This window comes from Rhinoraja longicauda, chromosome 9 (assembly GCF_053455715.1).
Source record: "Rhinoraja longicauda isolate Sanriku21f chromosome 9, sRhiLon1.1, whole genome shotgun sequence".
Taxonomy (NCBI): Eukaryota; Metazoa; Chordata; class Chondrichthyes; order Rajiformes; family Arhynchobatidae; genus Rhinoraja; species Rhinoraja longicauda.
In genome coordinates this window covers 19,491,573-19,506,324 of record NC_135961.1, presented here as the reverse complement: position 1 = coordinate 19,506,324, position 14,752 = coordinate 19,491,573, and the positions used below count along the sequence as shown (strand labels likewise).

Genomic DNA, 14,752 nt, shown 5'->3' with positions numbered 1-14,752 from the left:
ATTTTAATGCAGGCAAATGCCTGCTCATGGCCCTATGCAGTAGGGCATGTTGTGCGAATGAGTTGCAGCCGTCCTTTTTAATAAAGATTGGAAAACTTATTTCCTGTTTTTATTACCTGTACTCATCTATAGTACATGAGCATATTTTAGACAACTAGGTTGATTTTTATATGTATTTTGGTTGCACATGATCAAATAATTTAACAATATTACTGAAGCAATATTATTCCATTTAGTTTAACTAGAGCTGCCTTTCTCAGCTGGCAATCATGAAAAAATAATTTTCATTCTCATTTTAAGAATGATTGTTGTAAAATCACCTGATACAGTGATATATTTTTGTAATGTTACCAGTTCGTTGAGTTAAACATTTCCAGTGCCCCATTTGGAGAAAGGGTTGGGGAGAAGGCTATGGTAGATTTTTTTAAATCTATATAGATAATGCACAAATCACCTGGTATTACATTCCCAGCATATTTGACCCCCATAGCTTGTTTGAATATAGAATTGCATTTAGCCAAAAGGCACTTTGTCTCAAAGCACTCTCTCTTGTCCTAAAATTGTTTTTAAAAAAAGCACTGTCACTAGGTACCACCTTGACTTCATCGTGATAATAGTTGAAGATATTTTTTGTTTTTCGGTGGGATTTGAAAGCCAGTAACGAACATTGCTATATTGAAGTCCATCAAAATTGATGAACTGAAATTCACAATAGAAATGTCACCTCTCCTATGGGGAAACGATTAGATCTCTTTTGAGACAAAGATATTGCAAAGGCAACTTTCAAAACATTAGCTGCTTCACTAATGAATTTTAGACTGACACAAGCTGCATGAAAATGTGTACTGGGAAAGAGGAGGTGCTGTGTCTAATTTTCATAGTGAGCATGTCATATGCAAAAAGTACATTGGTCTGTTTAAGCTTATTTTCATCATAAAATTAGTTTGCAAATTCTATTTTCAAAAAGATGGTTCTTGTTTGAAATGGCATTTCATGGCTTTTTTTATTAGCTTCACATTCTTCGAATCAATCACTTACTAATTTTGATGGAAACGGCATGCCATCTCCCTTTGGGTTTCTTCTACAGTTGCATAATTGGCCACCAGAAGGTGTGCAAGAGCAACATTAGTCCATTGCTTCATTTGGTCCCTTTCAGATGGTTCAGGTGATATTGTATTGATGTCATGCATTGGATCCAGCAAACACTCACGTCCCCATACTGTGTTAACTTTGTACATTTGAGTGCTGCTTTACAGTGGAAATAAGCTCCACCTAGATTAGCTTTTGGGAAAGAATATATAATTGGGCTAAAAGATGTTAGTGAAGGTCAAAACACAACTGCAAGACTGCTCACAATGGACATGCTTTACCGCGCCATACAACTGGGGATTCAGAATTAAGGCACGAATGGCAGCATAATCGCAGTCAAAATTGGTCTCTTCTGCCTGATCACAGGAAAATAAAAATTAAGTGTGCACCCTCTATAGAAAGAACATGGGTCAAGTATTTGTCCATTGCTCCAGATTCCAGCATTTACAGACTCTTGGGTATCCATAGATCAGTTGTTTTACAGACCTCCTGTAAATAACTCATCAAAACTCTTTGACCACCAACAATCAATAACATAAATGTATTTCATTAGACCATAAGACATAGGAGTAGAATGAGACCATTCAGCCCATTGAGTCTACTCTGCCATTCAATCTTGGCTGATCTATTTTCCCTCGCAAACCCATTCTCCTGACCTTTCCCCGTATCCTTTGATGCCATTCCTAATCAAGAACCAGTCAGTCTGAAGAAGGGTCTCGAGCCAAAACGTCACCCATTCCTTCTATCTAGAGATGCTACTTGCCCCGCTGAGTTACTCCAGCATTTTGTGTCTACCTTCAGTGTAAACTAGCATCTGCAGTTCCTTTCGACAACACAAACCAGTCAATCTCCGATTTAAAAATACCCAATGTCCTTCACAGCCGCCTGTGGCAATGACTTCCACAGATTCACCACCCTCTGGCTATAGAAATTCCTCCTCATCTCCATTCTAAATTTCATAGATGTAATGAAACTATATTTATTGCAAACGTGTAATGTGTCCTGCTCAGAAACAGATAAAAACAATGAATGTTTCACATATGAAGATAAACTGCATCCATTCTACCTCAAAGCTAAATTATGGCAATGGTTTACTTTGGGGGGAAAGTAAATAGTTATTGTCACTTCCGACGTGTAAATGTCCTTTTCAGAATCAGCGGATGATATTTATTTGCCCTTCACGCACTCACAAGATGCTTGGGCTCATTCAGCTGACTGAAGTGCATCGTTTCACCTCTCCATAAGTGCTGGACAAGTGCTGCTGGCGTTAGCATCACTGCAGAGGCCTGCAGCACAAGTTGAGAGACGTTGGAGTTTCCACACACGTAAATGTCAATACAGTGCCTTCTCCATCATCAGCACTAAATTCACTTTGATGCCTCTTTTCTTCTCTTTATTGATCCCTTCATGAGAACGTAGATTTGTATCTGTTAATTAATGCATCCTGAAACAGCGTTTGTATTAATCAGTCAGATAAGAAAAATTGGATGCCTGCGCCCACATGACAACCGTAAAAGTGCTGCCCTGATAAAATCATTGATAGGCCTCAATAAAAAAAAGTTCCTCCCTCCACTCAATAAACTAATCATCCTGCTTTTAATTATTACACAGAAGATGTGTGCAGATTGGGAACGTGTAAATCTAATTATTTACCAACAGCAGTGGCAGGGGTTGGGGGGAAAGAAAAACAGCCTCATACGGGTAGGTGCTGCAGGCCACACAGACTGACAGTCTGGTAATTCCATGGGGATGGCTACTGTGGGAGTCTAACAAAAGACAAGCTCCTTTCCCATTTCCCAGCAAATCAGACACAGACTAACATTCTTATTAGTGCACTATAATATTGTTTAAAAAAACCCATATTTGAGCAGCATTTCTGCAAATTTGTCCAAAGAAAAAGATGGGGGAATTAAGGTATCACCTGATTTAATTTAACAAACACTCCTTTTGGTAGTGCAGGAAGAAACTGCAGATGCTGGTTTAAACCGAAGATAGACACAAAATGCTGGCGTAACTCAGCAGGACAGGCAGCATCTCTGGAGAACAGGAATGGGTGACTTTTTGGGTCGAGACGCTTCTCTTTTGGTAGTGTTCAGTGTGATGATAAAGGGTGTGGAGATTACAAGGCATGATTAAGCATTGAATAACTCACACATAAGGTGGTGGGTGTATGGAATGAGCTGCCAGAGGAGGTAGTTGATGCAGGTAGTATTGCAATGTTTAAGAGATATTTGGACAGGTACATGGATAGGACAGGTTTAGAGGAATAATATGGGCCAAACATAAGCAGGTGGGACGTGTAGATAGGGCATGTTGGTAGGAGTGGGCAAGTTGGGCTGAAGGGCCTGTTTCCACTCTGTATCACTCTATGACTTTCTGTGGCTCTAAAATGCCCAGAGTGCACCTACTTCATGCAGTTTGGTCATTTCCATGAATGTAGCATCTAATCTATATTAAATATTCCATTCATGAACTGGGTGCTTCAACTGAGATTCAATCCTCTGTGCTGTTAGTACCAGTTAAGGTAAGCTTTGCAGTGCTTAAAGCTAGCTTTCAGCTTTGAGGGATGCACGTAGCTTCTGAAGGAGGAAACAACTGCTCTGCATGTGTGTTGGACCAGAAAAACATTGAAGAATGCCATAGAGAGTATAGGCTCCTTTGTTTTCACATACCAGAGGTTGGTGGGGATGGGTTTGTAGAGGGGGAGATAGAAAGGCCTCCAAGGGACCCTCCAGACACACTCTTGAATGGTGAACACAGGTAGGCCTGGAGACCAATGCTAGGAGGCACCATCTACACAATCAGCTGCTGTGCGTCAAGAGCTTCAGTGACCCCCATACATACAGTCAAGGTCAGCCAGGGTATTTTTGGGTGCCGTAATTTACTAATTGAGCAAGTAATCTCAGACATTGCTCAATTTGCCACATTATCATCACTCGCCTACCTTGGTGGTGAATTATATTTTGCATGGAATATGTCATATTTCATGCTAATATGTCTGGTTTGTTTATTTTGCAATGGTTTGACACATTAGTGAAGCACTGAAACAATCAGTGCAGAAGTCATTGAATTTTTAATGTTGTGGAGTTGGCACTGGGTTGAGAATACTGCCACTTTACTTGTAAGAGTTATTCATGGATAGTGCAAGCAGAAAGTGGATTTCCTCCTTCCGTCGTCTTCCTCTCCACCTCTTCCAACTCAGGGATCTCTTCCTCATCTCATCTCTGAATACTAGTGGGAAGTACTGTCCCAATCTGATGGCGAGAGTCTGCATCCCACATTGCTTACCTTTACTGGGCACTTCTGAAGTGGTACAAGCAACAGATGCAACATTTTGTCATAATAGTTGTCAGATTTTGAGCAACAACATTTATTTCATTGCTTTTTTTTGAGAATAAATGTGTGTATTTTACACTGAGGTCACCAGCCATGTTATCTGGAGATAGTTTTTTGTTTTGTTTTCTGTAGCCTTAAATAAAGCTAGCAGAGCAGACTGCTGCAAGAATGGCAGTGTTGACCATATGGGAACACCCAAGCTGAACATTCAAGGAGTCCCTCATGTTTCAAATATTTGATAGAGTTTACTAATTGATATGCGTACAATCAAAGCAAAATAATCTCTGCTTGATACTTTCTGAGAATGAAATGTGATCAGTTCACCACTCTACACTAGTGTTGATGACACACAATATGATATTGCAAGTATCTTCAACTAACAACCAAGAATGAATTGAATCAAAAAAGTCCATTCCCAGCTCAGGACTGCATTCTAGTTGTTGGTAGGATGGTTCAGTTGCCTGATAACAGCTGGGAAGAAACTGTTCCTGAGTCTGGAGGTGTCCGGTGGTCTGGATGTGTGATTCACTCCAAAGATGTGTGTCCACACCTTTGATAAAAATGGTGCTTGTTTCAAGGCACTCATTATACTGAAATAAGGAATGCTAAACCTGTGACCTTCGTGCTGCTTGTAATATTTGTATTAAAACTAAGCACTTTCTACTTTTCAGAAATAACAATGTATTTTACAAAATATGCACAGGCCTATTCAATGCTGTTACTATTGAGGATGATTTAACTGTTGACTGCTGTTGCCATTGTTTGTTGTGAAAATAAAATACTGCAAATCCTAGAAACCTGAAGCAAAAGTAGGAAAACTTGGAAATATTCAGCAAGTGAAGTCACAACTTAGTGGGGGAGACAGATTTAATATGTCAGGTTAATGGCATTTCTTCACAACTGGGAATAAACATTGGGGGTAGGGTGTTGACATGGATAGAAAATTGGTTGGCAGACAGGAAGCAAAGAGTAGGAGTAAACGGGTCCTTTTCAGAATGGCAGACAGTGGCGAGTGGAGTGCCGCAAGGCTCGGTGTTGGGGCCGCAACTGTTTACCATATATATTAATGATATGGACGAAGGAATTAGAACACTAGCAAGTTTGCAGATGACACAAAGCTGTGTGAACTACAAAGAGGATGTTAAGAGGTGACCTGGACAGGTTGAGTGAGTGAGCAGATGCGTGGCAGATGCAGTATAATATAGATAAATGTGAGGTTATCCACTTTGGCGGCAAAAACAAGGAGGCAGATTATTATCTCAATGGTGTCAGGTTAGGTAAGGGGGAAGTGCAGCGAGACCTGGGTGTCCTTGTACACCAGTCACTGAAAGTTGGTGTGCAGGTACAGCAGGCAGTGAAGAAAGCTAATGGAATGTTGACCATCATAACGAGAGGATTTCAGTATAAGAGTAAAGAGGTTCTTCTGCAGTTGTATAGAGCCCTGGTAAGACCACATCTGAAGTATTGTGTACAGTTTTGGTCTCCTAATTTGAGGAAAGACATCCTTGTATTTGAGGCAGTGCAGCGTAGGTTCACGGGATTGATCCCTGGGATGGTGGGACTGTCATATGAGGAAAGATTAAAAAGACTAGGCTTGTATTCACTGGAGTTTAGAAGGATGAGAGGGGATCGTATAGAGACATATCAAATTATAAAAGGACTAGACAAGCTAGATGCAGGAAACATGTTCCCAATGTTGGGGGAGTCCAGAACCAGGGGCCACAGTCTTAGAATAAAGGGGAGGCCATTTAAAACTGAGGTGAGAAGGAACTTTTTCACCCAGAGAGTTGTGAATTTGTGGAATTCTCTGCCACAGAGGGCAATGGAGGCCAAATCACTGGATGAATTTAAGAGAGAGTTAGATAGAGCTCTAGGGGCTAGTGGAATCAAGGGATATGGGGAGAAGGCAGGCACAGGTTACTGATTGTGGATGATCAGCCATGATCACAATGAATGGCCTCCTCATGCACCTATTTTCTATGTTTCTATGTAATTTCATTCATTTTTTAATTCTCTATGCTATTGTTACCTTACACTTTCATCCTTTTTAATATTTCCCACCTTCCATCCTTTGCTTTTGTATGTTCCTCTTCCTCTTTTCTCTGCATCTTGAGTCTTTGATGACTGTAATTATTCCCTGTTCTGATGAAAGCCCATTGACTTGAAATGCCATCTGTTTCTCTCCTTCACAGAGGCTGCCTGTCTTGCTAAGCATAATTTGTTTATGTCCTTCCTTTACCTACTCCCTTCAAATGTGTGTGAACACAAACATACATAAACGTGCACACACACATGTATATAGGTGTGTGTGTGGGTGTATGTATATAATATAAGACAAACACATATATAATGCATACATATATAATATGTATACACACACATATACACGTGTGTATATATATATATAATAGCCATGTGTTTATGTCTGTGTGTGTGTGCATATATTTATGTATACACACACACATACATAGAATTGTTTGGTTAAGTCCCTTTGATGATTTTATTAAGTGCCTTTGGTCGCCTGTGCCAACTGGCATTCCATTGCATGTCACTGGCAGGCCAGAAAAACCACCTCAAAAGCTGTAAACCATTCTCGTCCTGTTAACAAGATTGTAGATCTTAACAGTGAGGGGATAATAAATTAGTACTGTACTTGGTATAAACAATAGCCTGAAAGACACATAATGAGCTGTTTGCCATTAGTGGTCTAGTTAGACAGGGATGAAGCAAACTGATTCATGTAGCGAAGCCTGCACTGTGACAGCCTTGTCTGAACAGATGTTTTCAAAATTTGCCCTCCCCTGATAAACTCGTGACGGATTTGCTTCCCTGTTACCACAGCTGTGGATACCTTTGCCTCACCAATAGTAAAAACAGTGTCACTTGTATTTTTAGCGCCGTGAAATGGAAACTAATTTTGGTGGAAGACCTATTTGTCAGAAAGAATAAATGTAAATTACAATTTCATTTACATGGGACCACTGAATATTGGGCATTGGGTAGATATTCTGCAAAGCAAACATGCCTCATCTTAGAAACATAGAAACATAGAAAATAGGTGCAGGAGTAGGCCATTCGGCCCTTCGAGCCTGCACCGCCATTCAATATGATCATGGCTGATCATCCAACTCAGTATCCCGTACCTGCCTTCTCTCCATACCCCCTGATCCCTTTAGCCACAAGGGCCACATCTAACTCCCTCTTAAATATAGCCAATGAACTGGCCTCAACTACCTTCTGTGGCAGAGAATTCCACTTTATATATATATATATTTTTTAAATTTTCAATAGAAAATTGAAAATTGAAGATTCAATAGAATCTTGACCAGTTTTGTTTGAATGGATAGCACTAGTCAGATTATTTGTGCTATTACCTCATTCATTTATGCCGTCTGCATATTCTGAATGCTGATCATGAACCATATCTGGGTAAATAGGAAGAGCTCCTGCCAAGAGAAATGCCTCAATTCATCATGGAAGGCGGGGCCAGTGGAGAACTGCCCCTCGACCTTTTATCTGTCCTTACCTCTGCTGTCTTGATAACAATTAATCAGAGCTATACAATTGGGTAATTATATCTGCACATTAGATTTCATACTATTAATGCGGCATGAAAATACAATAACTTTATAATGTAATAAAAGTAAATTTGAGACGCTGCAAAATAAGACAGTGGAGAGACTTGCAATCTCCTTCAAGCCAAACCATGATTTACACCATTTAAAAAAGAAATGGCAGTCCCAGTTCATTCAAATTCCCACTCCAAATACAGGCCCATTATTTTGCTGTGATCACCTCTGTGTCTTAACCCTTCACCATTTTCCACGAAGAAAAAAGCTCTCACGTAACTGAGTAAGTAAGTTATTTCTCTGGTGGTTATCCAGTGTCCATTGGCCTGATTCATGGTTTAATTTGACGGATGGGGAAAGTGTTTCCATTAGTGAATTGAGAGTAATCTGATTCCACCCTAACTATACATTCATCCGTGCTTTGTGACACTATAACACTGTTATGTCCCTCTTTTCTTTCCAGGCTTCTCCACATTATCTTTGGCTGATCAGATGAGCCTTCTCCAGAGTGCCTGGATGGAGATTCTGATCTTGGGGATTGTGTACAGGTCACTGCCTTTTGAGGATGAGCTGGTATATGCTGAAGACTACATCATGGATGAAGACCAGTCAAAGCTCGCTGGACTTCTTGATCTGAATAATGCCATACTGCAACTAGTAAAAAAATACAAGAGCATGAAGCTGGAGAAGGAAGAATTTGTCACCCTCAAAGCTATAGCACTTGCTAATTCAGGTTGGCAGATTTGGCACAGTTTCAATGTCATTATCTTCCCTGTCCCCCGACCCTTTTCTTTTAACTCTTTCTGTGTTGGTGAGTCCCCTCAAATGAGCAAAAAATATGTTTTATTTTAGTTTAAATATGAAATTCTTTTTCTCTAATGAAAATTCCAATATTTTATCTGTCAGTGATGGCTTACTTTTACTCCTGTCATAAAATAAGCTTTTAGTTTTGAACAAAATCAACTGACAAAGTGCATGAGAAATTGACAGTCTTGTATAATACGAAACATTTGAAGTTGTTAATTTAAATTATGTTGCTGATATACTGTGAGACTAACTATACCACTAAACAGGTTTAAGGCTGTGCTTTTGGAAGTAAAGCCTGTTTTCATTGAGTTGAAGTTTTTGCTTTCAATGAAATGCCAACTGTATCTGAAACACATTGGGGTTTTTTCTCTCTCTCTAATGAATTGCATATAGTCTGCACCGGCACAGACAAGGTTAACTTTTTCAGCACGTACATTATGCACATTTGAATTTAAAGCTGAGGAGCAACTGGGAATGAATCATGAATAAAATCGTTTGTGCTTTGTTGTTTTTCCCTTCTCCCCAATGCTTTATTGCAGTCTTTAGGCACTTTAGCATTTGCATAAAGTTCATGATAGATCACTCTTTAATAACATGCTGATCGTTAGCTACCTGTGTGTCAATAACAGCTCTGATGTTGTGTACTGTTGACAATCACGTCATGTCCCTCCGTTTCCCCCTACCTTCTTTTGTTTTGACCTAATCTTTGAACTTTATCTTGGTTGCCGGCCAGTAGTTTTCTCTTTAATTACAAGAAGGAAACTGTCAATAAAATCTGTTAAATGGAATGCAATGAGTAGCTGAATGGGAGGACAGCCATTTGTTCAAATTCAACAGCATTCATGGTATTGACAGTTTGTTTTCTGAGGCCAAATGTGCTGATCAATCTCAGGCTGGGCTCAGCCACGCTGAAAAATGAAAAACCAGATTGCTTTTGCTTATTTTCGGATGACAGCTCTTGATTTGGTGGGTCCGAGATGAACCTTCTGCCAAATTGTACCCCAGAGAACCAAAGCGTGACTGTTTTGAAAATTATTTTTTAATTGATTTTGTAATTAACAGTTCATCTCATATATTGATGCGCAAATTCCCAGACTGATGGGAGGGAAATTGTTTCAACAAAAAGTTGCACTTTTTCTATTTGTCTCAGTAACTGTTGTTGGCACTTCACTGCTCTGATGAGGGAAATGACATTTCCAAACTCAGCACTTTCAGACAACTGACCCACTTTTATTTTTTACTTTACTACATACACCTCCTTGCTTTCGATTTGATTTTGTCCGGTGGCGATGTATATTTGCACATTGTCCATCTTGCATGCTGGATTAAAATACTATTTAGATGTCATCAAATAGGACGTAAGCTGCTTCACAACAAGATCACACTGTAGCTGTGCAACAATGAATGTGGCTTCTGTTCCTCTGAATTTTAGCATTTCAAGGACTGTAAAGCTGAAGTTCTGGAGTGCTGCACATGATATGCAGCATCAATTGAAAGAAAGTACTGCAAGAAGATTAATCATAACAATCTTCATATTTTTGCAAACACCAGATTGCAAAAAAATGCCATCTCTTTTAAAGACAGTGAAACTTTCAGCTCCCAGTCATTTTTGCTGGGCTCTGATGGTGATTCACCATGGTGCTGAATGTGATCTTTAAACTGAGCAGAAATACTGAAATAAATAACAGCAAAACACAGTTGCACCGAAATAAGATAGCTATAAATAGTTCAGAAATTAACTCAGAACTTAATAACTCATTTAAAAAAGAAAGCAAAAAATATTGCCAACAAATATCCCTTAATATTCACATAAAATCTAGCTGTCTGCCATTTTACCAAAAGCTGTTCCTTTTAAAATATTTATTTTAGCTCTAAAATTGTTGGATTCAATTTATTTTAATATTTTCTTTTGAGATGTTAATTGAATATAAATAACAGTGTTGCCCCTTTTAACCATTGTAATTGTCTATTGAGAATCCTCCTGCAAGTTTTCTCCATTTTGAATTCATGATCTATTAATGGTCTATTAATAGAATTTAAATGTTAAAAAGATATTCCGTGGCTTTTTAAAAAATGCATGCAGTTGGACGGCGATCAAAATGCATAGAACAAAACCCAGCTATTTCACACAGAAAGCTGGAGTAATTCAGCGGGTCAGGCAGCTTTGCAAACTGAGTTACTTCGAGTATCTATCTACCTTCGGTTTAAATCAGTATCTGCAGTTCCTTCCTACACCAGCTATTTAACAGGCTGTTAAGTGAAGCAACCAAGAGGTGTTGCTTTATTTGAAATCTGAGGATATTTTATTTAAACTACAGTTGAGCATGTGTCAGTTGAGTGATCGATGTTTAAAGCAGATGTGAAGCATTGGGCACTTGAACCATAAAATGTCGTCGTGCAGACATGCGTTTTTTTCCTTTAATTACAGCGGTGTTGAAGAGCTTTTCCTGATGGTTTTTTATTGTCTTGCAGATTCGATGCACATAGAGGATGTTGAGGCTGTGCAGAAGCTGCAAGATGTCTTGCATGAGGCCCTGCAGGACTACGAGGCCGGGCAGCACGGGGAAGATCCACGTCGTGCTGGTAAGCTACTGATGACTCTCCCTCTTCTCCGGCAGACCTCCACCAAAGCTGTGCAGCATTTCTACAACGTCAAACTGGAAGGCAAAGTTCCCATGCACAAACTATTCTTGGAAATGCTTGAGGCCAAGGTCTGACTAGAGGAACCTAGGCCTTCCCATGAAAACATACAGAAGGGGTTAGGCCACATCAAAGGGAAGAAACGTAGGAATTGAAACAGACAAGTTAACTGTAGTGTTTAATTGAAAAAAAAAACTGCACTGATATTTAGCAGTATGACTGTGAAGCAGCTTTCAACTTCTCATTCTTCTAAGATTTTTTCATGCAGATTTTGCTGTTGAACTTTTTAATGAGGTCTCTTAAATAAAGAGAGAGAAGGAAGCCAGCCCTGCCAAAGGATGGGAATCCATACCATGGATGCCACTGAATTAATAAGAAGAAAAATATCCCCATCAACAAAGGATTCAGACTGACAACTGTTTTACCTAACACTACAGCGCATCGACTGAATGCAGTATTAGGTTCCATATGAACAGTCTGTGATTAGGCTTCGGAGCAGCGTTGCATTGGCTGCTTCTCCTCATTGCATTTTTTCCACCTTAGATCAGTTACAGCCATTTAATTCCTTAATTGTTTTCAAGTCTTCCAGATATTTCTTAGTTTAGGAACTATGTCTATTTCAGGGAATAGTAAGCTTTACTCAGTCACGCAATACTGAAAATACTGCATTTCTTTGCTGGCTGGAAAAAACGATGGACAGTTATGAAGAACAAACAAAACTTTTTTTAAAACCTTTGTTGTTGATGTTGTTTATGGGTTTTTTGTACCAGCTTTACCACGACAGCCATTTTATTAATCTGTGAATTTATCTTAAGCAATAGTGAATGAGAAGGTAGGTGCATACTTTTTATGGATGCAATTTATGTTGAGTGCCAGTTCAGTCAAAATCCTCGACTTCTTTAACACAAGGTAATACATAGCTTGAAGATCACTACTGAAATTAGATTACACCTTTATTGATAGATTAGTCAATCTGACTATTGAATCCAATGCAACAAGATTATACACTAGCTTGTCCCAGCGTACTTTGGAAATATGGTACTAATGTAAAATAATGTACTTGACAGGCATATTTATTAACCGTTCAAAACATGACTGTTAAGGTGTAAATTTGATTTAGCAACTAATCAGATGTTTTCCTCCCCTTTAAAGGCTACATTTGCTACATTTAAAAAAAATAAACAAAGGCGCTAACCTGTACCAAGTACTCAAATGTCAGTATTAGTAGCTGCTCCCTGTTGTACCATGTGACATCCTCTTCAGTGTACACATATGTAATCAAAGATTGTGAGCCCAACCTGAGGTCATGTATTGGAAACAAAAAAAATGTCGTAGTTCAGCTTGCAATGTTTCATGTTTGCTGTGTTCTTCTAATTTTAGTTGAATTCAAAGACTGTTGTCTTGTTCTTATTGTGGTGTTAGATTCTTGTGATTGTACGCATTAGACACAGGGTAGAATTAGAGACAGTAATGGATGTAAAATTCCTCAGGAGATAGTGTATTCTATTCCTTACTGGTGATAAGATTGCTCCTATTAATAATAAGAACAAATAGTTTAAGAATCAGAACAAATATCTCTTCCGACAATACACATTTAAATCATTAATTTAAAAAGGGATATTTTGTGTAACAGTTTATTGTAGAATAACAATGTATATCTTAGAAAAGAATTTGAATATTTCCAATCAATAGGTAAATGTCTAATTTTTAAATGCTGTAAATATAGCTATGTTCAAACATCTCAAATGGTTGTTAAAACCAGCTTTGTGTCGTTACAAGTTTTTGGTGCATACAAGTTCCCCACAAACTGCTGCTACATTGTGCGCTTTGAACAAAAAAAAAAGAAAAAGACAAAAAGGTTGGCGGTATGCATCAACCTTGTGCTATAAATACTGTGTATCATTAGCTGTACGAGACTATATAGTAGATTGTGGTTTCTCAGTAGAGAATTGACTGTACTGTGATTCTAGACTTTATTCATCATTAGCAGCTCGTTCAGGTGGTCAATAACTTGAAGCTTATAGCTGTAATAGGGAACTAAGAAGCTGGCACGACCCTTAAAAAAAATCCAACTCCTGGGAGTAAGGTGCTGATTTTGAGTAATAGGAGCTTAGGTCTGTGGAGTGCAAGGGAAGAATTTAAGATTTATTTTGTTCATGCTTATTGTTAGAACCAGCAGCAAAGTCTCATTTACCAGTACTCAGAGCAGAAAACTGAGATATTTAAAATGGTTCTACGTTTGAAGCTGTATCTATTTTTTCTCCTTTCTTTTCTTTATATTTATCTTTTTTTCTGCTTAATTATGGCAATATGATTGTGTGACTCCTTACAGTTGCACTTGCATTTCAATCAGAACAAATATTTATTCCACTATTTGCATTAAAAAAAAGACAAGTTTTAAAATAATATGAAAAAATTATAAACAGTTATTTTTCTTATATAGAAGAGAATGTTGGGTGTTGGTGGTTGTATTTCAATTATTAATGCATCTGTGTTTACCTGCCTACAAACAATTTACGGCAGTCTTACATGCAAAGTTTAAAAGCAGAAAAAAAAGTTTTAAAAAAGCTACAAATACCAGGAGTTGAAGTTTAATCTGTAGTGAAAAACCATGTCTGTAGGTCTAGACAAGCTTTGTGCTTCACATCTGTAAACAATCAACTGTATATTTTTGTGACGTGTATCATACTGTGTGCTCTGACAAATGTCCATTTGTGTAAATGTATTTATTTTATATTGTATATATTGTTAATGCAAAAGGAGACAATGATTCTGTAACTTTAATCAGTTCCAATGTGTACTCTAATTATGCCTTCAGGATGACGGTAGAGCAATATTAAACACGCTTCCACTTTTACATGCTCGAGTTTGTAGAATGCGTATTTTTTGGTAGAGCAGATCGGAACAAAATTGAGATAATTTAGACTTCGGTTCCATTTTTGTAGTCTCATTTCATATTTTCAAATTTCCTTATATCATGGAAGGCCATATTGATTCATTAAGTCCATGCCAACTCACGAAGCAATCTCATTCCACGCTCGTGAAAACTTTCAATGTCAGTAATGAGAAACATAGACCTCTAGTTGGTCAAGTCCATGGCTTGTGGCCAAGTGTGGTTGAAAACAGAGATCCATGATTTTAAAATCTACCTTTGCTTCCATTACACCCCACACATCACCACCACAGTGTTACGGTTGTGTTTTAAAAAATAAAAACAGAAAACCTTACAAACGCTCAACAGCTGAATTGAGAGTAACATTCCTAATCTTTCATCAGAATGAGAAAAAGTTTGTGAAAAATTAAGTTTTGAT

The 14,752-nt window shown here is 38.3% G+C and overlaps 1 protein-coding gene across 13 annotated transcripts in view; it reads left to right on the top strand.

Moving 5' to 3' along the window:
- The window catches only part of esrrga (estrogen-related receptor gamma a), a 248,388-nt gene extending 234,102 nt beyond the window's left edge, over window positions 1–14,286 (top strand). For all 13 annotated transcript variants that reach the window (XM_078404917.1, XM_078404915.1, XM_078404919.1 and 10 more), the window contains 2 exons: window positions 8,458–8,727; window positions 11,274–14,286. In XM_078404917.1, the coding sequence (XP_078261043.1) occupies window positions 8,458–8,727; window positions 11,274–11,518 (515 nt within the window). In that variant the 3' untranslated portion in view covers window positions 11,519–14,286. The remainder of the gene's footprint in view (window positions 1–8,457; window positions 8,728–11,273) is intronic.
- The last annotated feature ends 466 nt before the right edge of the window (window positions 14,287–14,752 follow it).